The 25973-nt window shown below is 40.3% G+C and overlaps 1 protein-coding gene across 1 annotated transcript in view; it reads right to left on the reverse strand.

Moving 5' to 3' along the window:
* Positions 1-4875: 4875 nt before the first annotated feature.
* Positions 4876-25973, reverse strand: part of RAD51C (RAD51 paralog C) — a 43151-nt gene continuing 22053 nt past the window's right edge. Inside the window, exons 6-8 of the mRNA XM_054537033.2 lie at positions 19763-19829; positions 16484-16544; positions 4876-4966 (exon numbers count right to left, since the gene is read on the reverse strand). Of these exons, the coding sequence (XP_054393008.1) occupies positions 4891-4966; positions 16484-16544; positions 19763-19829 (204 nt within the window). The 3' untranslated portion in view covers positions 4876-4890. The remainder of the gene's footprint in view (positions 4967-16483; positions 16545-19762; positions 19830-25973) is intronic.

The raw sequence follows: 25973 nt of genomic DNA on the forward strand, positions 1-25973 counted from the left end.
TTATAAAAAGAGATTCTGGAGGCCAGGCCAAATGGCTCACATCTGTAATCCCAGCACTCTGGAAGGTTGAGGCAGGAGGATTACTTGAGCCCAAGAGTTTGAGACCAGCCCAGGTAATATTGTGAGACCCTGTCTCTACAAAATAAAAATAAATTAGCTGGGTGTGGTGGTGCATGCCTGTACTTCCAGCTACTAAGGAGTCTGAAGTGGAAAGATCATCACTTGAGCCTGGGAGGTCAAGGCTGCAGTGAGCAGTGATCGTGCCACTGCACTGCAGTCTGGGTGACAGAGTAAGACCCTGTCTCAAAAAAACAAAAAAAGAGATCCTACATTATTTTATCTATCTCATCTGATGCTTGGTAACACTGATATTTATCACTTATAACACCCTCCTGCTCTGGATTTTATGATTTGAGAAGACAGAATATAAAATGATGGGTATTTGTTAAAATAATGGCATCAATTATAATAAAATGTGATTTGAGGTCCACAAAAGATAGTCACAATTAGTCATTCTATGTTAGAGAAGTGATTTGAAGTTAGTCTTGGTTTATAGCCTCTGTACTGGCATAATTGTTAGCAGTGCCTGCTTTCACTCTCAAGTCCTGGTAAATGATGGCTATTCTATATAATCAATTGCAGAAAATAATAATTACACTGAAGTAATTTCATAAATTTACTGTTTAGTCTGGGATAGGAAATAACACCTATCACTAAAATTTGGAAAATATTGCTGCTACAATATTTAATATTCAATTAAATAATTTTGCAATCATAAAAAAGAACAAGATCATGTCTTTTGCAGGAACACGGATGGAGCTAGAGGCTATTATTCTCAGCAAACTAATGCAAGAACAGAAAGCCAAGAACCGCATGTCTCCCACCCATAAGTGGGAGCTAAATGATAACTTATGAACATAAAAGAAAAAACAGGCCAGGCACGATGGGTCATGCCTGTAATCCCAGCACTTTGGGAGGCTGAGGCTGGTGGATCACGAGGTCAGGAGTTCGAGACCAGCCTGGACAACGTGATGAAACCCCATCTCTACTAAAAATACAAAAAATTAGCTGGGTGTGGTGGCGTGCACCTGTAATCCCAGCTACTCTGGAGGCTGAGGCGGGATAATCACTTGAACCCGGGAGGTGGAGGTTGCAGTGAGTCAAGACCCTGCCACTGCACTCCAACCTGGGTGACAGAGCAAGATTCCATTTCAAAAAAAAAAAAAACACAAAACAGAGACACACTGGGGTCTACTACCTAAGGGTGGAAGGTGGGAGGAAGGAGAGAAGCAGAAAAGGTAACTATTGGGTACTGAGTTTAATTCCTGGGTGATGAAATAATCTGTACAATAAACCCCTGTGACATGAGTTTACCTATGTAACAAACCTTCACATGTACCCCTGAACCTAAAATAGTAGTTTAAAAATAAATATATAAATATGGCTGGGCGCGCAGGCTCACACCTGTAATCCCAGCACTTTGGGAGGCAGAGGTGGGTGGGTCACTTGAGCCCCAGGAGTTCGAGACCACCCTAGCCAACATAGAGAAACCTTCTCTACTAAAATTACAAACTATTAGCTTGGCACGGTGGTGCATGCCTGTAATCCCAGCTACTTGGGAGGCTGAGGCACAAGAATCGCTTGAACCCTGGAAGCGGAGGTTGCAGTGAGCTGAGATTGTGCCACTGCACTGCAGTCTGGGTGACAGAGCGAGATTCTGTCCCAAAATTAATTAATTTTTCCCCTACAGGGAACCAAAGTAAATTTTGTGAGTAAGTTGAAAAGTACTAAGAGCTAAGTGCGAAAATATTTTTAGGTGATTTTGAGACCATCGAGAATTGAAATCTTTATTTTAAGCAAACTTAAGATTATTCAAAGAAAAATGTCAACATAACTAGAATTCTAGAATGGATACTACCGTGTTTCAAAATATAGAAATGAGGCCAGGTGTGGTGGCTCACATCTGTAATCCCAGCACTTTGGGAGGACAAGGCAAGAGGATCGCTTGAGACCAGGAGTTTGAGACCAGCCTGGGCAACGTAGTGAGACCTTGTCTCTACAAAAAAATCCAAAAATTAGCAGGGCATGGTAGTGCCTCCCTGTAGTCCCAGCTATTCAGGAGACTGAAGTGAGAGGACTGCTTGAGCCCGGGAGGTCGAGGCTGCAGTGAGCTGTGATCATGCCACTGCACTCCAGCCTGGGTGACAGAGTGAGACCTTGTCTCAAAACAAAAACAAAAACGTAGCAATAAACGATTGTGAGCTTATCAACCTATTCTGGAAGACATATGTTCCAAACAATCTCTAGATAACAGCTCCAAAGTCCTCCCTTTAACATTATAAAATGTCATTAAAAGCTAAACAAATGGCTTAGATTTTAGGATTGAGGTCACTAAAATCAGTTTGGTCACCTAAAATTTGTATCTTACCTATAAAACTGAACAGAATAATATGCTGACTCATGGTGCTGGCTTCTCTTTTATAATTATAAAAGCAGGTAATTTTAAAGAATTATCAAACTTACATTTAAAAAGAACATGGCCGGGCACAGTGGCTCACGCCTGTAATCCCAGCACTTTGGGAGGCAGGGGCAGGCAGATCACCTGAGGTCAGGAGTTCAAGACCAGCTTGGCCAACATGGTAAAACTCCGTCTCTACAAAAATACAAAAAATTAGCCAGGCATGATGGCAGGTGCCTGTAACCCCAGCTACTCGGGAGGCTAAGGCGGGTGAATCGCTTGAACCTGGGAGGCAGAGGTTGCAGTGAGCGGAGATCGCGCCATTGCACTCTAGCCTGGACTACAGAGCAAGACTCCATCTCCAAAAAAAAAAAAAACCAAAAAAACAAAAAAAACCAATAAGAATATGATAAGAATATGATATGTTTCTTCCTAAGATTTTATAGGCAACTGGGAAAGAAAGGGGTGAAAACAGTCTGAATGGTAAATTCAGACTGGCCACATGAGATCAGCTTTCCACATTTGTGAAATATAATCATCATCTCTACTGAATGTTACTGAAAATGAAAACAGGGTAAAATATAATTGCAGAATACTGCTTTAGAAAAACTTTCACAGAATCATATTTAGGTATTTTTCCCACTCACTACATATAATTTGGATTCATTCATGCCATAGTGTGTTTATTTATACTTTAACAAGTCCACTTGTACACAATGATTTCACAACATCAATAAATTTGTACACTTTGAGATTTGTTTCTGGGTTATAATTCTTCATCTGGGTCTCGTGATCGTTTCCGGGTGCTCAAGGAACCTTCTGTTTGCAATGAACATGCAGAAGTAACAACAGTATCTCTAAATCCCTGAGGCTGAAAGATAAAAAATATATATACAAATATGCTTTAAGAACATTTGAAGACTGATCTTAGAAATATTTTTAAGTAACTAATAAGAAAGCTACTTTATTCTAGGGCCAGGCGCAGTGGCTCACACCTGTAATCCCAGCACTTTGGGAGGCTGAGGTGGGCAGATCACGAGGTCAGGAGTTCAAAACCAGCCTGGCCAACATGGTGACCCCCCATCTCTACCAAAAATATAAAAATTAGCTGGGCGTGGTGGCACACACCTCTAGTCCCAGCTACTCTGGAGGCTGAGGCAGGAGAATCGCTTGAACCCGGGAGGCGGAGGTTGCAGTGAGCCGAGATCGTGCCACTGCACTCTAGCCTGGGCGAAAGAGCGACACTTCATCTCAAAAAAAAAAGAAAGTTCTTGAGATAGAAATTTATCAACCACTGTGAATGAAGAGGATAAACCTCATGGATACATGCCTAAGCCCGGGCTATATTAAGAGTATTTTATATATGCTTATTTATACCCTTGCATACACACACACAGAAATAACATTGCATTATAAAAATGTTCTCTAAAGGTCAATCCTAACAAACTTTATGATAGCTTTGTTAGAAGAAGTAAAAGGAAATAACCTAAGTCTTAGGTACTTTACAGATTTATTTTCATAATTAAGTACTCTGAAGTTTTCCAACTAGGACATTTCTCTCTTTTTTTTTCCCCAACTAGGATATTTCAAGTACACCTGGGTAGTGCAAAGACTAAGTGGATAATTCAGTTTCAGAATCTCTATTTCTGTTTTTGTCCTTATAAAAATGAGATAAAGCCGGGCTCGGTGGCTCACACCTATAATCCCAGAACTTTGGAAGGCTGAGGAGGGCAGATCACTTGAGGTCAGGAGTTTGAGACTAGTCTGACCAACATGGCAAAACCCCATCTCTACTAAAAACACAAAAATTAGCCAGGCGTGGTAGCACACGCTTATAATCCCAGCTACTAGGGAGGCTGAGGCAGGAGAATTGCTTAAACCAGTAGGGCAGAGGCTGCAGTGAGCCAAGATTGCACCACTGCACTCCAGCCTGGGCGACACAGAGAGACTCCATCTCAAAAAAAAAGAGATGCCAAAAATATATTTGGCTCAACACTGTTGATAAATATGCATATTTCAGCCAAAAAATGTGTGTTCTATGATGTAAATTCACAGAAGAATTAACATCTTAAAGTGGGCTATATTTGGTGCTCAATAGATCTATAATACCTACAGACCAAAATAAGTAATGTTAGTATTTTTTCTTTTCTGGAAATCTTCAACAACTTTCACTTTAAAGATTTTTAATATCCTGACATTACATATGGCAAGGAACACACTACCCCAAAATAAGTATTTCCTCTGTTCTTAAGAATAAATTTCAGTCCATTTGTGACTACAATATTCTGTATATACTACTATTTTGGGGACAATGTTCTAAGCATCAAAAGCTGTCCTCAAATATGCTTGCTGCCTACAGAAGTTAACAGAAGCAAGTTGTAAATTCTCTCTTTAGATAATTACTGCCCATCAATATCAAAATCCCACTCTAATCAAATAATACTGACTTTGATTTGAAACAGTACTGTGCATTCCTTCTGGCTGGGTGACTTGTACAATGTTGCCAACCTGCTTAAAGAAAAAGAATAAATACATACAAACACATGAACTTAATTAATTAAAAGTTCAGATGACCAAACTCATAATTTAAATGTATAGGTTTATTATATTAATAATTCTATTTTTTTCTAAGAACACAAAAAGGAGAGAAATATTAAAAATACACCCTTCAAATACCCGTATGTATATAACAGAGTTTATATGAAATTTTAAAGCAACCTAAAAGTCCAATGACTGATTCAAATAAATTATTTTATATATGATGAGATATTACTTATGCTAAAAACTAAAGGTGGAAGAAAATACTCAATGAGATAGGAAAGTATTAATAATGTACTAAATAATAGTTATACTGTATTATCCCACATTTATAAGTATGTGTACACACATCTAAAAAAATTGATAGAAGACTACAATCAAAAAGTTAATAGTTGTTATCACAAGGTAAAGGTTGCTTGCTTATATTTTCCAAACTGTCTGCAGTAATCATGTTTTTTTAATTATTGCTGAAGAATTATGATAATTTCTTATACTACAAATGAGAAACACTTACTCATATTACACCCAATAAAAATAGCTAGGAAGACATTGTTTTAAAATGATGCACCCAGGCATGGTGGCTCATGTCTGTAATCCCAGCTCTTTAGGAGGGCAAGGCATGAGGATCACTTGAGACCAGGAGTTTGAAGCCATCCTGGGCAACATAGTGAGACCCCCATCTCTACAAAAATAATAATAATAATATAAAATGATTATGTCCCCCAAATAAGTCATGACAGAACAAGATCTGCTTAGGTGGGATTTTATTATGTCCTATACAATTAATATAAAACTGAAAGCTAAAAGTAGCTGAGAAGTAAAATTCTAAGCTCTTATTAACTGTATTCAAGTACTGTAACAGCAACAAATATAAACAAAAACCTTTAAGACTGCTTTTTGGCTGGGCGCGGTGGCTCACGCCTGTAATCCCAGCACTTTGGGAGGCCAAGACAGGCAGATCACCTGAGGTCGGGAGTTCGAGACCAGCCTGACCAACATGGAGAAACCCCATCTCTACTAAAAATACAAAATTAGCCGGGTGTGGTGGCGCATGCCTGTAATCCCAGCTACTCGGGGGCTGGGGCAGGAGAATCGCTTGAACCTGCAAGGCAGAGGTTGCGGTGAGCCGAGATCGCGCCATTGCACTCCAGCCTAGGCAAAAAGAATGAAACTCCATCTCAAAAAAAAAAACCTGCTTTTAAGAATTACTTTAAAACTGATACACTGTAACTTATTCACAATAGCCAGAAGGTAGAAGCAACCCAAGTGTGCATCCACAGATGAATAAACAAAATGTGGTATGTACATACAATGGAATTTGCAGACTTAAGGAAGAAAATTCTGACACATGCTACAACATAAATGAGCCTTGAAGACATTGTACTAAGTGAAATAAGCCAGTCACATCAGAACAAATATTTATGATTCCAATTATATGGGGTTGCTAGAGGAGTCAAATTCAGAGACAGAAGGTAGAATGGTGATTGTCAGGGGCTGGGGGTAAAAAAGAATGAGTTAGCATTTAATGGGTACAGAGTTTCAGTATGGGAAGATGAAAAAGTTCTGAAAAACGGATGATGATGGCTGCACAATATGAATATACCTAATGCCAGTGAACTATATGTAAACATAAAATAGTAAATTTTATGTTATATATGTTTTAGCACAATGTAATAAAACTGATCTAAAAAATACAGATTCTAACCTAGAGGAAAATAAGATTCTCAGAGGTATAAGGGTCATTTACTTACACAAAATAGAATGATTTGTTTTCAAAGACAATTCAAAAAGGACATTTTGGCTATGATTTGTTACTCTCTTAATTTTTGTTACTCTCTTAATTTTGAAATTGCCCCTCTTCTCAGACACAATTCAAAAGAAAAACACAGACCAAAATACAGCAGAATCCAAAATGTCCTATACTCCATAATTGCAACTTTAAACATAAATAAAATAATTCTAAGTAATATGTAATACAAGAATAGCTATGTTGAGGCCGGGCGTGGTGGCTGACGCCTGTAATCCCAGCACTTTGGGAGGCTGAGGCAGGCAGATCATGAGGTCAGGAGTTCAAGACCAGCCTGGCCAACATGGTGAAACCCTGTCTCTACTAAAGATATTAAAAAAAAAAAAAAAAAAATTAGCTGGGCGTGGTGGCACGCACCTGTAATCCCAGCTACTGAGGAGGCTGAGGTAGGAGAATCGCTTGAACCGGGGAGGTGGAGGTTGCAGTGAGCCAAGATCGTGCCTCTGCACTCCAGCCTGGGCAACAGGGCAAGACTCCGTCTCAAAAAAAAAAAAGAATAGCTGCGTTGAGTGGAATTATAAACTTTTATAATTCCTTAGGGTTGATAATCTATCTTTAATGCAAAAATTCACAGAAAAAGAGAGGCAAGGTGTATTTTAACCTGCCTTATTAGGAAATCATTTTTTGAATGACAAAAATCAGCTAACCTTCTGAAAAATTGGTATCTAAATCATCTCATATCAACAGTATGTCCAAAAAAGGTGCCTAGTACATCTATCCTGAGGAAATTATTAAAAAGTGAAAAGCTTTTCAGAAGCATTCACATGCTTATTAAGAATCCTAAAGTCGGCCGGGTGCAGTGGCTCATGTCTATAATCCAGCACTTTCGGAGGCTGAGGTGGGCAGGTCACTTGAGGTCAGGCATTCGAGACCAGCCTGGTCAAAATGGTGAAACCCTGTCTCTACTAAAAATACAAAAGTTAGCCAAGTGTGGTGACACATGCCTATAAACCCAGCTACTTGGGAGGCTGAGGCAGGAGAATCACTTGAATCTGGGAGGTGGAGGTTGCAGGGAGCCAATATGGCGCCACTGCATTCCAGCCTGGGTGACAGAGTGAGACTCCATCTCAAAAAACAAAACAAAACAAAAAGAATCCTAAAGTCAAAGGGGCATTAATTATTCAGGTTGAAAATCATCCTCAGGCCAGGCGCGGTGGCTCACACCTGTAATCCCAGCCCTTTGGGAGGCCGAGGTGGATCACCTGAGGTCGAGAATTTGAGGCCAGCCTGACCAACATGGAGAAACCCCATCTCAACTAAAAATACAAAAAATTTGCCAGGCGTGGTGGTGCATGCCTGTAATCCCAGCTACTTGGGAGGCTGAGGCAGAAGAATCAATTGAACCCGGGAGGCCGAGGTTGTAGTGAGCTAAGATCACACCATTGCACTCCAGCCTGGGCAACAAGAGCGAAACTCCATCTCAAAAACAAAACAAAACAAAACAAAACAAAAAAATCACCCTCAAATTTCTAGGTAAAAATACCATTTTTATGTATCATGTCTCTTTAGAGATCTTTTAAAATGAAAACTAAACCAAAGAATCACTTGGCTCATGGCCCCAGCTGAGATGTAGCTTAACCATATGGCTGAACTACATAGTTTGGGTCAGGAAGAAATAAGACAGAAGCACAATTTGTGCTCTAAAACTGAGCACACATATGAAACACTGTGTGGGGGTGTTGATTTATTACTCCACTCTACCACCAGATCGTCTTGGCAAAGAGTAGTGTAATTCTGAATAATCTTGGCCTCATATAACCATGAATATGCAAATTGGAGGAAAACTCACATAATATAAGGACATAGACAAAAGTATTTCTTTTAATAACTGTTGGAATATTATTCCATCATTAGTCTAAGGGTAAAAATCAGGTGTTACTGGTGAAGGACAGGGGCTGGGGCATGAGATAGTACACCTAAGTTCAATTCCCAATATAATTTGGCTATTTAAGATTTTTAGTTTCTGGACGGGTGCTGTGGCTCAGGCCTATAATCCCAGCACTTTAGGAGGCCGAGGTAGGTGGACTGCCTGAGCTTAGGAGTTCGAGACCAGCCTGGGCAACATGGCAAAACCCCATCTCTACAAAAATTACAAAAATTAGCTGGGTGTGGTGGTACATGCCTGTGGTCCCAGCTACTTGGGAGGCTGAGGTGGGAGGACTGCTTGAGCCCAGGAGGTTGAGGCTGCAGTGAGCTGAGACTGCACCACTGCACTCTAGCCTGGGCAACAGACTGAGATCCTGTCTCAAAAAAAAAAAAAAAAAAAAAAAAAAAAAAAAAGATTTTTAGTCTTCCTCTCCAAATGAAAAATGTTCATTTTTATAACTATTTTTCCCTGATATGAATTTCTATTTCCATCCTTTTAAAATAAACTAAAATTTAAAAAGCATAAAGCATACAAAATTTCATGCAACTTTTTTTTTTTTTTTTTTTTTTTGAGACAGAGTCTCACTCTGCTGCCTAGGCTGGAGTGCAGTAGTGCAATCTTGGCTCACTGCAACTTCTGCCTCCTGGATTCAAGCGATTCTCCTAACTCAGCCTCCTGAGTAGCTGGGATTACAGGTGCCCGCCACCATGCCTGGCTAATTTTTTTGTATTTTTAGTAGAGACAGTTTCCCCATACTGGCCAGGCTGGTCTACAACTCCCAACCTCAGGTGATCCACCTGCCTTGGCCTCCCAAACTGCTGGGATTACAGGTGTCAGCCACTGCGCCCGGCCTCATGTAACTTTTTTTTTTTTTTTTAATATCTTAGAGACGGGGTCCCATTTTGCGGCCCAGCCTGGAGAGTAATAGCTCAATCATAGCTCACTGCCACCCAGACTTCCTGGACTCAAGTGATTTTCCCAACTCTGGCCTCCCAAACAGCTAGAACTATAGGTGCGCACCACCACGCCTGGCTAATTTTTTATTTATCTATAGAGGTGGTGTCTTGCCATTTTGGCCAGGCTGTTCTCCAACTTCTGGGCTCAAGCTCATGCAACTTTAACAACTTAAAGATGTCAGGTTTCAAATAATAAAGAACAAAACTACTTCAATGCTATTAAATGAGGTAAATTTATTTTGATTACATAAAGTATGTACATTATTTATCATATATCCACAGCCTGAAAAAAAAAATTTGAAGAAAAAATATTTTACCTAAAAAAAAGAGTAAGCTACATATTCAGATTGGCTGGCAATCAACACAACACTACAATTATCTTTTAGAAACAGTTATTATAGAAGAAAAGAAATGAACTCTATTATAAAGTCAGCTATGGCCAAGTGCAGTGGCTCACACCTGTAATCCCAGCACTTTGAGAGGCTGAGGTGGGCAGGTCACCTGAGGTCAGGAGTTCAAGACCAGCCTGGCCAACATAGTGAAATCCCATCTCTACTAAAAATATAAAATTAGCAAGGCGTGGTGGCAGGCGCCTATAATCCCAGCTACTCAGCAGGCTGAGACAAGAGAATCAGTCGACCCCAGGAGGTGGAGGTTGAAGTGAGCCGAGATCTCGCCATTGCACCCCAGCCTGGGCAAAAAGAGCGTAACTCCCTCTCAAAAAGAAAAAAAAAAAAGTTTATAAGGCCGGGTGCAGTGGCTCATGCCTGTAATCCCAGCACTTTGGGAGGCTGAGGCGGGCGGATCACAAGGTCAGAAGATCGAGACCATCCTGGCTAACACGGTGAAACCCCGTCTCTACTAAAAATACAAAAAATTAGCTGGGCGTGGTGGCAGGTGCCTGTAGTCCCAGCTACTCAGGAGGCTGAGGCAGGAGAATGGCGTGAACCTGGAAGGTGGAGCTTGAAGTGAGCCGAGATCGCGCCACTGCACTCCAGCCTGGGCGACAGAGCGAGACTCCGTCTCAAAAAAAAAAAAAAAGTTTATAAAGTCAGCTATAAAATGTAGATAATACTATTTTCAGTCTACAGCCATACCACCCTGAACGTGCCCGATCTCATCTGGTAATACTATTTCAAAGATTTACGTGGAAAATAACATGAAATTATATCTATCCACACACATATACATACGTATATGTATATACATCTATACGTATACACATATATACATACATGTATATACATATATACATCTATACGTATACACATATATACATATGTATATACATCTATATGTATATACATCTATACATATACATATATAATCTACACATATACACATATATACATACATACATACAGTGCTTTGCACAATAAAGGACAGTTAAGAAATATTCATTTCTCTGATGGCCAGTGATGATGAGCATTTTTTCATGTGCCTTTTGGCTACATAAATGTCTTCTTTTGAGAAGTGTCTGTTCATATCCTTTGCCCACTTTTTGATGGGGTTGTTTGTTTTTTTCTTGTAAATTTGTTGGAGTTCATTGTAGATTCTGGATATTAGCCCTCTGTCAGATGAGTAGGTTGCAAAAATTTTCTCCCATTTTGTAGGCTGCCTGTTCACTCTGATGGTAGTTTGTTTTGCTGTGCAGAACCTCTTTAGTTTAATTAGATCCCATTTGTCAATTTTGGCTTTTGTTGCCATTGCTTTTGGTGTTTTAGACATGAAGTCCTTGCCCATGCCTATGTCCTGAATGGTAATGCCTAGGTTTTCTTCTAGGTTTTTTATGGTTTTAGGTCTAACATTTAAGTCTTTAATCCATCTTGAATTAATTTTTGTATAAGGTGTAAGGAAGGGATCCAGTTTCAGGTTTCTACATATGGCTAGCCAGTTTTCCCAGCACCATTTATTAAATAGGGAATCCTTTCCCCATTGCTTTTCTCAGGTTTGTAAAAGATCAGATAGTTGTAGATACGCGGCGTTATTTCTGAGGGCTCTGTTCTGTTCCATTGATCTATATCTCTGTTTTGGTACCAGTACCATGCTGTTTTGGTTACTGTAGCCTTGTAGTATAGTTTGAAGTCAGGTAGCGTGATGCCTCCAGCTTTGTTCTTTTGGCTTAGGTTTGACTTGGCGATGTGGGCTCTTTTTTGGTTCCATATGAACTTTAAAGTAGTTTTTTCCAGTTCTGTGAAGGAAGTCATTGGTAGCTTGATGGGGATGGCATTGAATCTATAAATTACCTTGGGCAGTATGGCCATTTTCACGATATTGATTCTTCCTACCCATGAGCATGGAATGTTCTTCCATTTCTTTGTATTCTCTTTTATTTCATTGAGCAGTGGTTTGTAGTTCTCCTTGAAGAGGTCCTTCACGTCCCTTGTAAGTTGGATTCCTAAGTATTTTATTCTCTTTGAAGCAATTGTGAATGGGAGTTCACTCATGATTTGGCTCTCTGTTTGTCTGTTATTGGTGTATAAGAATGCTTGTGATTTTTTACATTGATTTTGTAGCCTGACACTTTGCTGAAGTTGCTTATCAGCTTAAGGAGATTTTGGGCTGAGAAAATGGGGTTTTCTAGATATACAATCATGTCATCTGCAAACAGGGACAATTTGACTTCCTCTTTTCCTAATTGAATACCCTTTATTTCCTTCTCCTGCCTAATTGCCCTGGCCAGAACTTCCAACACTATGTTGAATAGGAGTGGTGAGAAAACTGTCTTGTGCCAGTTTTCAAAGGGAATGCTTCCAGTTTTTGCCCATTCAGTATGATATTGGCTATGGGTTTGTCATAGATAGCTCTTATTATTTTGAGATACGTCCCATCAGTACCTAATTTATTGAGAGTTTTTAGCATGAAGGGTTGCTGAATTTTGTCAAAGGCCTTTTCTGCATCTATTGAGATAATCATGTGGTTTTTGTCTTTGGCTCTGTCTATATGCTGGATTACATTTATTTATTTGCGTATATTGAACCAGACTTGCATCCCAGGGATGAAGCCCACTTGATCATGGTGGATAAGCTTTTTGATGTGCTGCCGGATTCGGTTTGCCAGTATTTTATTGAGGATTTTTGCATCAATGTTCATCAAGGATATTGGTCTAAAATTCTGTTTTTTGGTTGTGTCTCTGTCCAGCTTTGGCATCAGGATGATGCTGGCCTCATAAAATGAGTTAGGGAGGATTCTCTCTTTTTCTATTGATTGGAATAGTTTCAGAAGGAATGGTACCAGTTCCTCCTTGTACCTCTGGTAGAATTCGGCTGTGAATCCATCTGGTCCTGGACTCTTTTTGGTTGGTAAGCTATTGATTATTGCCACAATTTCAGATCCTGTTATTGGTCTATTCAGAGATTCAACTTCTTCCTGGTTTAGTCTTGGGAGAGTGTATGTGTCGAGGAATTTATCCATTTCTTCTAGATTTTCTAGTTTATTTGCGTAGAGGTGTTTGTAGTATTCTCTGATGGTAGTTTGTATTTCTGTGGGATCATTTTTTTTTGCGTCTATTTTTAATCATTTTTTATTGCGTCTATTTGATTCTTCTCTTTTTCTTTATTAGTCTTGCTAGCGGTGTATCAATTTTGTTGATCCTTTCAAAAAACCAGCTCCTGGATTCATTAATTTTTTGAAGGGTTTTTTTGGTCTCTATTTCCTTCAGTTCTGCTCTGATTTTAGTTATTTCTTGCCTTCTGCTAGCTTTTGAATATGTTTGCTCTTGCTTTTCTAGTTCTTTTAATTGGGATGTTAGGGTGTCAATTTTGGATCTCTCCTGCTTTCTCTTGTGGGCATTTAATGCTATAAATTTCCCTCTACACACTGCTTTGAATGTGTCCCAGAGATTCTGGTATGTTGTGTCTTTGTTCTCGTTGGTTTCAAAGAACATTAGAATGGCAATCATTAAAAAGTCAGGAAACAACAGGTGCTGGAGAGGATGTGGAGAAACAGGAACACTTTTACACTATTGGTGGGACTATAAACTAGTTCAACCATTGTGGAAGTCAGTGTGGCGATTCCTCAGGGATCTAGAACTAGAAATACCATTTGACCCAGCCATCCCATTACTCGGTATATACCCAAAGGATTATAAATCATGCTGCTATAAAGACACATGCACACGTATGTTTACTGCGGCACTATTCACAATAGCAAAGACTTGGAACCAACCCAAATGTCCAACAATCATAGACTGGATTAAGAAAATGTGGCACATATACACCATGGAATACTATGCAGCCATAAAAAATGATGAGTTCACGTCCTTTGTAGGGACATGGATGAAATTGGAAATCATCATTCTCAGTAAACTATCGCAAGAACAAAAAACCAAACACCGCATATTCTCACTCATAGGTGGGAATTGAACAATGAGAACACATGGACACAGGAAGGGGAACACCACACTCTGGGGACTGTTGTGGGGTGGGGGGAGGGGGGAGGGATAGCATTGGGAGATATGCCTAATGCTAGATGACGAGTTGGTGGGTGCAGCGAACAAGCATGGCACATATATACATATGTAACTAACCTGCACATTGCGCACATGCACCCTAAAACCTAAAGTATAATAATAATCAAAAATAAATAAATAAAAATAAAAATGGGGAAAAGTAAAAAAAAAAAAAAAGAAATATTCAATAAATAGTAGCTATTATTACTACTTATTCAGTTAACCTTTCTGGGCCTTGGTTTTCTTTTAATAATAATAGGTATATGTTCTGCAAATAACTATTGAAAAGATTATCTGAAATGTTATATTTAAAGTGCCTCGTAAAATACCTAGCACAAGCAAGCACTCACTAAAATGACAGTATGAAAAATAAATAAAATAAAAATAAGAATTAAAAAAATGATCTTACGAGATGTAGAAAAAATATTATAGAACAGCAGATTTCCCCCAATCCATCTATATTCAGTGTTGGTGTTGTACACCATTTTCTTTTTGGTTTTTTTTTTTTGTGGGGGAGGGCAGACAGAGTCTCACTCTGTAACCAGGCTGGAGGGCAGTGGCACAATCTTGGCTCACTGCAACCTCTGCCTCCTGGGTTCAAGTGATTCTCCTGCCTCAGCCTCCTGAGTAGCTGGGAGTAAAGGCGTGTGCCATCATGCCCAGCTAATTTTTTATTTTTAGTAGAGACGGGGTTTCACCATGTTGGCCAGGATGGTCTTGATCTCTTGACCTCATGATCCACCTACCTCAGCCTCCCAAAGTGATGAGATTACAGGTGTGAGCCACTGCATCCGGCCATGTACTTTAGTTTCTAATTTCTTGGGAAGGATTTGTAAGAAGGTGAATTCATACAATGGTTAACTCATGGTAAGCATGATTTTCTGATCTCTTGGGTAACTTATCAATGCTAACTTCTAGAACTTGACAAAGAAGGCAAACTTTTCCTCCTGTTGAGTTCATAAAAAGATGAAATATCTTGCTCTGCTCCTATTATTTTTCTTCTTAAATGCATTTTACTAGTGAATATTTATTATAGTCTGAAGAAGACTACTGTATACTAACTGAGGCGTAATTCCTATGAAAAAATAAATGATGGAATGTGCTTTACAGAATAACCTAAAGCTGGGAAAGTATAAGCAATATGTTCAAAAGACAGCTGGAGAACTGTTGCCAAATCTTTACTATAAGGTTTGGTGCTGAGAAAATAACTCCTTTTGTGACTCTAGTATACAGCAACTTACTTACAAAACTAGGGGGAACTATCTTAAATTGTGATCATAGAAAAAAAATTAGGGGGAGGATTTACCAGTCATACTGGTTTAGAGTAAAAAATTTGTTTAAATTAGTGGGAGACAGTCAATAGTAAAGCACTATGTATTGTGGGGGAAAAAAAAACGTTACCTGAGCTCTTCGCAAATACCATTTTTAAAGAAGACCCAAACTGCACGATCAGTTGCAAAAGATATATACAGAAGTGTAATCGATTCTGTTATGAGCTTCAGGTCTGTAAAACCTAACTTGGTCAGGCAGGATTTTTTTCAGCTTGTAGAACAACAAAGAAATATAGATTAAAAAATAGACAATTTCACTGGCTAGGCCCAATGTGTATTTAAGTGACCTTTTATTCCATCTTTGCCCACATGCCATTTTAATTTCTCCCTTTATTAGAGCATTTCCAAACCAAGACCTCTAGGTTATACCAATTAATCACAAAGCAGAGAGGCTAGCATAAATCTGACATTTTCTAAAAGTGTAGAAAAGACTTCACAGCTTTCGATGGCCTATTTTCAATAAAATAAAAGCTGGTTTGTTCACTTGCTCAGCAGCTTTAAAAACAAATACGAAGATTTCATGCTGCCATACTTTTAAAGAACAATACTTGTGAAATGCAGATAAGTAACTGGATAATAAAAGCTGGACAGCAAAATACAAAATAAAAAAAAACAGACACAATTTCATACAAGAAATATACTAAGCAACTAAGAGAAACCATCATATGTTCCAAATAAATTAATTTTAAAGCTAACCTCAACAATTTTCCTTTTGTCCTGATTTTATTCTTTTTTTTTCAATCTCTTCTAGGAACACAGAGTACTCACCTCCTTCTACATGGCTAATAAATTATTTCACAGAGCTTTAGAAAATGGCATTCCTTGGCCACCTACTCATTTCAGGTGCATGCGCCCCATCATTTAAATATTCCAGAGAATTTCCTATGTAGCTAAATATGCAGTAATGACAACACATTTCTATGTTTGCTCTAGGTGATATCAGACAAGGCAACAAAAGTGTCACTTCATGGGTCATTGTATACCTCATCCACAGGACTAGCTCTAAGAAACCTGTAAGTGTTCATTCAGTATAATTAACCCAATATTCGGAGTTATTAACTTGTTTCTATACTGACCTTTGCTTTCGGTCCCAATGAAAGATTAGCCGTATTGTAGCAGCATGTCCCCAACTTTCCCCTGAGAGTAAAGAACATAATAACTGTATATGGCCTTACTGACTTGGTTATACATTTCTCAGAATGCCTCTAATCAAATATAATCTTACTTTATTAATTTAACATAACAAAAGTATACTTGCTTTCAAAAACCTGGAAAATGAGTAATATCCTGAGATTACAAGGTTTTTACCTATCTAGGGAAATACTGCAAATCATTATTCTCTATTTGCTTTTAGAAAACTTTATTGTCTGAGTCCACGTATGTGTCAATTTTCCATATCATCAAGCCTAACATATTTCTGACCTCCAGAAGAAAAGTAAAAACTCTGGTAGAATGCTCTTTTTTTTTTGACATCAACAGAATATATAATTAAGTTGTGGCACATTCATGTCATCGAAATGAACTACAGTGTCACACATCAACATGGATGAATCCAAAAATAATAATGAGCAAAAGTTGTCAGTCATATACAGTATAATTCTATTTATATAAAGGCTATAAATAAGCAACTGTTGGGGATACACAGACAGTAAAATCTATAAAAGCTAGGTGACAATTACACAAAATTCAGGATAGTGGCTGCCTCTTGGGGGGAGAGCATACAAGGCTAATGTTCCATTTGTCAGTCTGAGCAATGGGCACCTGGACATTTACTATTGTTCTTCTAAATATACATTTTCATTTGTATATTCTATTTCACATTAAAAAGAAAAAAGACCAAAAAAAAAGGATTAAGTGTAACTCAAGATTTAAGCAATGGTGCTTGGGAGTATTATCATATCATGCAGACACAGTGCAAGGAAATGAAAAGGTGGATATAATTTGTGAGGTAGAGATGATGGGCTCAGGTTTGGACAAACCGAGCTCCTGAAACACAAGACTTTTATTATTAGTCATATTAGGTGTGAAACTGGCCTGAGATCACCAATTGATTTTATGCTAGATTTGGAGGGCAAAGAGGGCAGTTGAACTCAGCAATTTATGCGTCCAGCACTGAAAATCTTCATGGTAAACAATTACTAATAGCTAATATGTTAGGTTACTTTTCAGTCCCACTCAGCTCGAAGGGTTTGTCATTACCCTACTGATTTGCACTTCTAAGTCTTCTGCCTGTTGCATTCTGATGATTCATTTCTACGCAAGACATATAATCTAAAGCTGAGACACAGCAATAGAAGACCAAAGAACAGACACAGCAACAAAGTTTGCATGAGGCAAATCAGGAGGGTAGGAATGAGATTTTGATGTGCATCCTGGCCAAATTCCAGAACTAGCAAAGAGAGGGCCAGTTCCTAATTCCAATCAAAGCAAATTCAGCCATCTTATTTTCATATAGAAGTGGTCTACGTTGATTTTTAAATCTCTTTAAGGTATTAGGGAGCCTCTGAAATATAAAGGAAACTAAACTGATAGTAATGTAAAATGGGCAGTGACCTATCATACTAGCAAACACTGTCAAAAACAGAAAGCTAATGGTGGGACTGTAGTCTAGAACACAGGAGTTATATTTATCCAGTGCTGCACTGTACAACGGGGCAGTCACTTGCCACATGTGCAATTTAAATTTAAGTAAAATTCAATTAAACATTCCATTCCACAGCTGCACTAGCCACATTTTAAATGCCTCAATAGCCACATGCAGCAAGGGCTACTGTACTGAAGAGCACAGACATAGAACACTTCTATCATAACTGACCGTTCTATTGAACAATATCCTAGCAATATCCAAGGTAAAGGGTGTTCTGCTAGTAAAGCGAGGAGGGCACAGAATTATCACAACTTAAGCATAATATTCCTGAGGGCATCCATTTCCATTTATTTGCTTCTCTGCTTACCAACTCTGAACCCCTGCTTTCCCAACTTTCTGGTATCTGGGAAGAAAATAAACTGACTAGAAAACATAAACTTCATTCTGCTTCACAACTGTAATTCTGACTAAATTTATAAATTTGCTTTCTGATTTATCATAGCGTGCTGAAGGCATGAGTTTGAGAAAGGCTGAGTTTGATTACCCGAGTGGATCCAAACATTAGGAAGCTCTTGCTTAAGTGGGTGATAGAAAGTGCCAAAAACAGCTGGAAGAAACATGAGAGACTGTTACACTCCCTTCCCTAACCTTCCTCCTTTTCATCCTGCTCACCTGGGCCAGGTTAGAATCCATCCTTTGTACAGTACTCTGTACCTTTCTATTGTAACCTTTATTACATTATCTGTTTATAGAATGATCTATGCCATTAGTTGAAAACTAGTCAAGGGCAGAGACTTTTTTTTGTTTGTTTGTTTGTTTTTGAGACAGAGTTTCACTCTTGTTGCCCAGGCTGGAGCGCAATGGTGCGACCATGGCTTACTGCAACCTCTGCCTCCCAGGTTCAAGCGATTCTCCTGCCTCAGCCTCCCGAGTAGCTGGGATTACAGGAATGTGCCACCGCACCCATCTAATTTTGTATTTTTAGTAGAGATGGGGTTTCTCCATGTTGGTCAGGCTGCTCTCAAACTCCCGATCTCAGGTGATCCACCCGCCTCAGCCTTCCAAAGTGCTGGGATTACAGGCATGAGCCACCGTGCCTGGCCAAAACTCTGGTAGAATATTCTTTAAGATTTTAGTGGAAATAAATCTTGAAGCATTGCATTCTAACAAAACCACGATATTCACTGTAGTGTGATTTGTATTTAAGTGGATTCACCCTTCCTTCTCCCTAACACTGTGAACTCCCTGGGGGCAAGAATCTTTGACACAATAGTTGCCAGACAGTAGATACGCAATTTTTTGAGAGAGTCTTACTCTCTCCCCCAGGCTGGAGTGCAGATGCACGATCCCAGCTCACTGCAGCCTGCGCCTCCCAGGTTCAAGCAATTCTCACTCCTCAGCCTCCCAAGTAGGTGGGATTACAAGTGTGTGCCACCATGCCCGGCTAATTTTTTGTATTTTTAGTAGAGATGGGGTTTCACCGTATTGGCCAGGCTGGTCTTGAACTCCTGGCCTCAAGTGATACGCCTCGGCCTCCTAAGGTGTTGGGATTACAGGTGTGGGACACTGCGTCTGGCCACTCAATAAATGTTAAATAACTAAAAGGAACAATCAGTATCTAAGGGTACTGTGCTTAGTGCTAAGATTAACCAGTGAACAAGACAAATACAGTCTGCTTTCATGAAGCTTATAGTACTCAATGAGAATCAAATGAAAGAGATAAGAAAAACTGTGATAAACTAAAATGTTTATCTGATTAATTACCCACCTAATGCAGGAACAAGCAAGGCCTGATTTTTATCAATCTTTGTTGTCATCTGATTGGTTAAAATTACCTACAAAAACAAAATGTAAGAAAATTAGGTGAGTCTCTTTAAAGATTATCAAGTAGACCAGCCTGGCCAAGATTGTGAAACCCCATCTCTACTAAAAATACAAAAATTAGCCGGGCATGGTGGCATGCACCTGTAATCCCAGCTACTCGGGAGGCTGAGGCAGAAGAATCATTTGAACCTGGGGCGGGCAGAGGTTGCAGTGAGCCAAGATCGCGCCACTTCAATCCAGCCTGGACAAAAGAGCAAAACTCTGTCTCACTAAATAAATAAATAAATAAATAATCAAGTAAACAGTCTTGTGATTTTATTTATTATTATTATTATTTTTTTTGAGACAGAGTCTCGCTCAGTCGCCCAGGCTGGAGTGCAGTGGCGCAATCTCCGCCCACTGCAAGCTCCGCCTCCTGGGTTCACGCCATTCTCCTGCCTCAGCCTCCCGAGTAGCTGGGACTACAGGTGCCCACCACCATGCCCAGCTAATTTTTTTGTATTTTTTCAGTAGAGACGGGGTTTCACCCTGTTAGGATGGTTGCGATCTCCTGACCTCGTGATCTGTCTGCCTCGGCCTCCCAAAGTGCTAGTATTACAGATGTGAGCCACCGCGCCCAGCCTGTGATTTTAGTAATATGAAATTAATCTACCTATTACTGCCAGCCATTTAAGTAATACAAATTTTTCTGATAAAAAATTTTAAATCCTGGCACTTTGGGAGGCCGAGACGGGCGGATCACGAGGTCAGGAGATTGAGACCACCCTGGCTAACACGGTGAGCGGATCATGAGGTCAGGAGATCAAGACCATCCTGGCTAACACCGTGAAACCCCGTCTCTACTAAAAATATAAAAAATTAGCTGGGCATCGTGGCGGGCGCCTGTAGTCCCAGCTGCTTGGGAGGCTGAGGCAGGAGAATGGCGTGAACCCGGAGGGCAGAGCCTGCAGTGAGCCAAGATACAGCCACTGCACTCCAGCCTGGGCAACAGAGGGAGACTCTATCTCAAAAAAAAAAAAAAAAAAAAAAAATTAAAAATCCACCCATAAAAAGATGTAGTTATCTGAAAATATGATTCTACTGATCATAAAGTATTTTATTTTCATACTTTAGAGATGGGGTCTTGCTATGTTGCCCAGGTGGTCCCTGAAGTCCTAGACTCACATAATCCTCCCACCTCAGCCTCTTGAACAGCTGGGACTAGAGGTGTTTGCCACATCTAGCTCATAAAACATTTTTTTGTTTTAAGAGACAGGGTCTTGCTATGTTGCCCAGGCTGATCTTGAACTCCTGGGCTCACACAATCCTCCTGCCTCAGCCTCCCAAAGTGCTGGGATTACAGGCATAAGCCACTGTACCTGACCTACAAAAAACTTTTTAAAAAATTAGCTGGGCATGGTGGTGCACAACTGTAGTCCCAGGCTGAGGCAGGAGAATTGCTTGAGCCCAGGAGGTTGAGGCAGCACTGAGCCAGGATTCTGTCACCGTACTCCAGCCTGACGACCAAGCAAGACCTTGTCTCAAAAAATAGACTGAGTCTCGCTCTATTGCCCAGGCTGGAGTGCAATGGCGCGATCTCGGCTCACTGCAATCTCCGCCTCCCAGGTTCAAGCTATTCTCCTGCCTCAGCCTCCCAAGTAGCTAGGATTACAGGTGCCTGCCACCATGCCTGGCTAATTTTTTGCATTTTTAGTAAAGACGGGGTTTTACCATGTTGGCCGGCCTGGTCTCGAACTCCTGACCTCAAGTGATCCACCCACCTCGGCCTCCCAAAGGGCTGGGATTATAAGCATGTGTCACTGTGCCTGGCCTGAGTCCATGTTCTTTATCACTATTGCCTCCCTAGAATATTTTTATTGAAAAGAATATGAAATCCTTAACAAATACCTCAATGTTTATACTTTTAGGAAGGAAGCAAATATAGTATTACTGTTTATAATTTTACAGGAAAAAAAGAAACTGAGGCAACAAATTATGAGAAGAGACTTAAAACTCATAAAGAAAGTACAATATAAATAGACTAACTAGGAAAAAAAAAATCCTAGTAGTCAGGTCAAATGACTCCAAATTATGATTATGCTACTCGGCTAGTAATAGCCACAGGTGTTGCTTTGCAACTCACAGATGGCCCTCAAGGTTTGATATTGCTAATTCTCTTTGTAGAAATACTGACCTACAAAAAAGGTTCCAGGTTTTGAAAGACAGTAATTTTAAATAAAGCAGGGAAAACAAAAGTGTTTAAGGCTGACTTAACATAGAAGTCAGATCTGTTATCTTTCCATCCCAAAATCTCCAGAAATGGTTATTTTATATACTCTTCTAATACATATCTTCCCTCCAGAAAAAAGAGTTAACATTGCAAACTAAAACTGATAATGAAATTCCATGAAAAGCAGTAAGAAAAAGGTGTCTACTCTGAAAATGAGTTTTTTACATAAGAAAACTGAGAAACAGCCCAGGTGCGGTGGCTCATGCCTATAATCCCAGCACTTTGGGAGGCCGAGGCAGGCAGATCACCTGAGGTCAGGAGTTTGAGACCAGCCTGGCCAACATGGCGATACCCCATCTCTACCAAAAATTAGCCGAACGTTGGGGCGGGCACCTGTAACCCCAGCTACTCAGGAGGCTAAGACAGGAGAATTGCTGAAATCCAGGAGGCGGAGGTTGCAGTGGGCCAAGATTGCGCCATTGCACTGCAGCCTGGGCAACAGGAGCAAGACTCCATCTCAAAAAAATAGAAAAAGAAAACTGCGAAAGAACAAAAGGTTGTTTGGCTGTTCCCACTGCAGTGGTAACACCCTAAAATTTCTATTCTGCCGCAAAGGAGAAATCTGTGATCCACCTAGATCTGAATTAGACACCAAGTGGATGACATGATTTTCTTCTAGTTCCCCTCCCCTTACATGCCACAGGGCATTCTCCATTTGTTACCTCTCATCAGGCACCTTAGAAAAAGCTAAGCAGGAATTTAAATTGGCAGCTTTTCTTTCTTTCTTTTTTCTTTTTTTTCTTTGAGACAAGGTCTCACTCTGTTGCTCAGGCTGGAGTGCAATGGCGTGATCTTGGCTCACTGCAACCTCCGCCTCCTGGGTTCAAGCGATTCCCCTGCCTCAGCCTCATGAGTAGCTGGGATTACAGGTGAGAGCCACCATGCCTGGTTAAGCTTGTATTTTTAGTAGAGACGGGGTTTCTCCATGTTGGTCAGGCTGGTCTTGACCTCAGGTGATCTCCACCTCGGCCTCCCAAAGTGCTAGGATTACAGGCATGAGCCACCACACCCGGCCGGCAGCTTTTCTTAAGAATATTTTTTAGAAATGGGGTCTCACTCTGTCACCCAGGCTGGGGTTCAATGACACAATCATAGCTTACTGCAGCCTTGAAGTTGTGGACTCAATCTTCCTGCCTCAGCTTCCCTGGTAGCTAGAACTATACTTCGAGCACAAGTTCTAGTAGCTAGAACTATAGGCATGCCTAACTAATTTTTAAATTATTTGTACAGACAGGGTTTTGCTATGTTGCCCAGACTAACTTCGAAATCCTGGCCTCAAGTGATCCTCCCACCTTGGCCTCCCAAAGTGCTGAGATTATAGGCATGAACCACTGTGCCTGGCCCATGTGTAGCTTTTAAAAGTTAAATTAGCCAGGCGCAGTGGCTCACGACTGTAATCCCAGCACTTTGGGAGGCTGAGGCGGGTGTATCACGAGGTCAGAGCGAGACCATCCTGGGTAACATGGTGAAACCCTGTCTCTACTAAAAATACACAAAAAATTAGCCGGGCGTGGTGGTGTGTGCCTGTAGTCCCAGCTACTTGGGAGGTTGATGCAGGAGAATGGTGTGAACCTAGGAGGCAGAGGCAGGAGATTGGTGTGAACCCGGGAGGCAGAGCTTGCAGTGAGCCAAGATCGTGCCACTGTACTCCAGCCTGGGCGACAGAGCGAGACTCCGCCCAGGAGTCTTAAAAAAAAAAAAAAGTTTTTTTAAAAACTTGTTCTTAAAAAAAAAAAAAAAAAAAAAAAGTTAAATTAGAAGCCAGGCGTGGTGGCTTGTGCCGGTAATCCCAGTACTTTGGGACGCAGAGGCAGGAGGATCACAAGGTCAGGATATCAAAGCCATCCTGGCTAACACGGTGAAACGCTGCCTCGACTAAAAATACAAAAAATTAGCTGGGCATGGTGGCATGCGCCTGTAGTCCCATCTACTCGGGAGGCTGAGGGAGGAGAATGGCGTGAACCCGGGAGGAGGAGGTTGCAGTGAGCCAAGATCGTACCACTGCACTCCAGCCTGGGCGACAGAGACTCCATCTCAAAACAAAAAGTAAAAAAGTTAAATTAAAATCATAAATTCAGTAGCTCAGTAGTATTAGCTATATTTCAAGTGCTGAACAGTCATGCAGCTACTGTACTAGACTGTACATTTTCAACTTTCCATCAGATCTACCGGACAGTTCTGGTTTACAGAGAGTACTTAGTTTACCCACTACATATCTTTAGGAAAATGTAAATCAAACTACTGATTTACCAGGTATTCAACATGCCAAAATTAGAATTTCCATTATTAGCAAATATTTATATAGGAATTATATTACTTTTGCAAAACGATTGGCCTCCATGATACAACTGAAAATTATTATGTGATTATGCCAAGCTTCTAAAGAATAAGTGTTTTTTTTTTTTTTTCTGAGACAGACTCTTGCTCTGTTGCCCAGGCTGCAGTGCAGTGGCATGACCTTGGCTCACTGCAACCTCCGCCTCCTGGGTTCAAGAGATTTTCCTGCCTCAGCCTCCCAAGTAGCTAGGATTACAGGTGCCCCCCACCACGCTTGGCTAAATTTTGTATTTTTAGTAAAGACAGAGTTTCACCATGTTGGCCAGGCTGGTCTCGAATTCCTGACCTCAGGTGATCCACCCAGCTCGGCCTCCCAAAGTGCTGGGATTACAGGCGTGAGCCACCATGCCAGGCCAAAAGTTTAAAACAGTAAAGTAACAATCACTTGAAATTATGAACTTCAGAGCTTTAAAAATATTTCTGCCATCCAATGTCCTTCAACCAATGAACAGATAAACAAAATGTGATATATCCATAAAATGCAAAATTATTCAGCCATTAAAAAGATACTGATAGGTGCTAAAATACAGATAACCTTGAAAACATTATTCTAAGTGAAAGAAGTCAGACATAAAAAGCCACATACTGTATGATCTGCTTATATAAAATGTCCAGAAAAGACAAATTCACAGAAACAGAAAGCATACTAGTGGTTGTGAGGGACTGGGGGAGGGTAGAACAGAGAATGACAGCTAATGAAAAGGGTTTTTTTTTTTTGAGACAGAGTTTCGCTCTTGTTGCCCAGGCTGGAGTGCAATGGCGTGGTCCTGGCTCGCTGCAACCTCCGCCTCCTGGGTTCAGGCGATTCTCCTGCCTCAGCCTCCAGAGTAGCTGGGATTACAGGCACCTACCACCACAAGTGGCTATTTTTTTTTGTATTTTTAGTAGAGATGGGGTTTCACCATGTTGGCCAGGCTGGTTGTGAACTCCTGACCTCAGGTGATCCACCCACCTCGGCCTCTCAAAGTGCTGGAATTACAGGGGTGAGCTATTGTGCCCAGACAAAAAGAGGTTTTTTGTTTTTTTTTTTTTAATTTGGAACTGTGTGTTTCCCAGAACCAGAATTACTTTCTCCATAGGGTACAAAGTTATAGTTGACCACAAGAAAAATTTGCATGAGATTTGAAAAGTGACAGTGAAGGAGCAGACATTTTAAATATTCTGAAATTCACTGTGAGGTTGGGGTTTCTTTTTTGGGGTGATGGAAATATTCTAAAATTATACAGTGGTGATGTTTGCAAAACTCTGTGGATACACTGAAAATCACTGAATTGTGCACATTGCAAGGATGAATGATATATGTCATTAAAGCTGTTTAAAAAATTATACCAATAATCAAAAAAACATATTTTTAAAGGACTTTCTCCATATCAATTTGGCAAAGATTTAAAAGACTGGTACCTAGCCAGGCGTGGTGGCTCACGCCTATAATCCCAGCACTTTGGGAGGCTGAGGAGGGTGGATCACGAGGTCAGGAGATCGAGACCATCCTGGCTAACACGGTGAAACCTGTCTCTACTAAAAATATAAAAAATTAGCCGGGCATGGT

The sequence above is a fragment of the Pongo abelii genome, chromosome 19 (assembly GCF_028885655.2).
Source record: "Pongo abelii isolate AG06213 chromosome 19, NHGRI_mPonAbe1-v2.0_pri, whole genome shotgun sequence".
Classification (NCBI taxonomy): Eukaryota; Metazoa; Chordata; class Mammalia; order Primates; family Hominidae; genus Pongo; species Pongo abelii.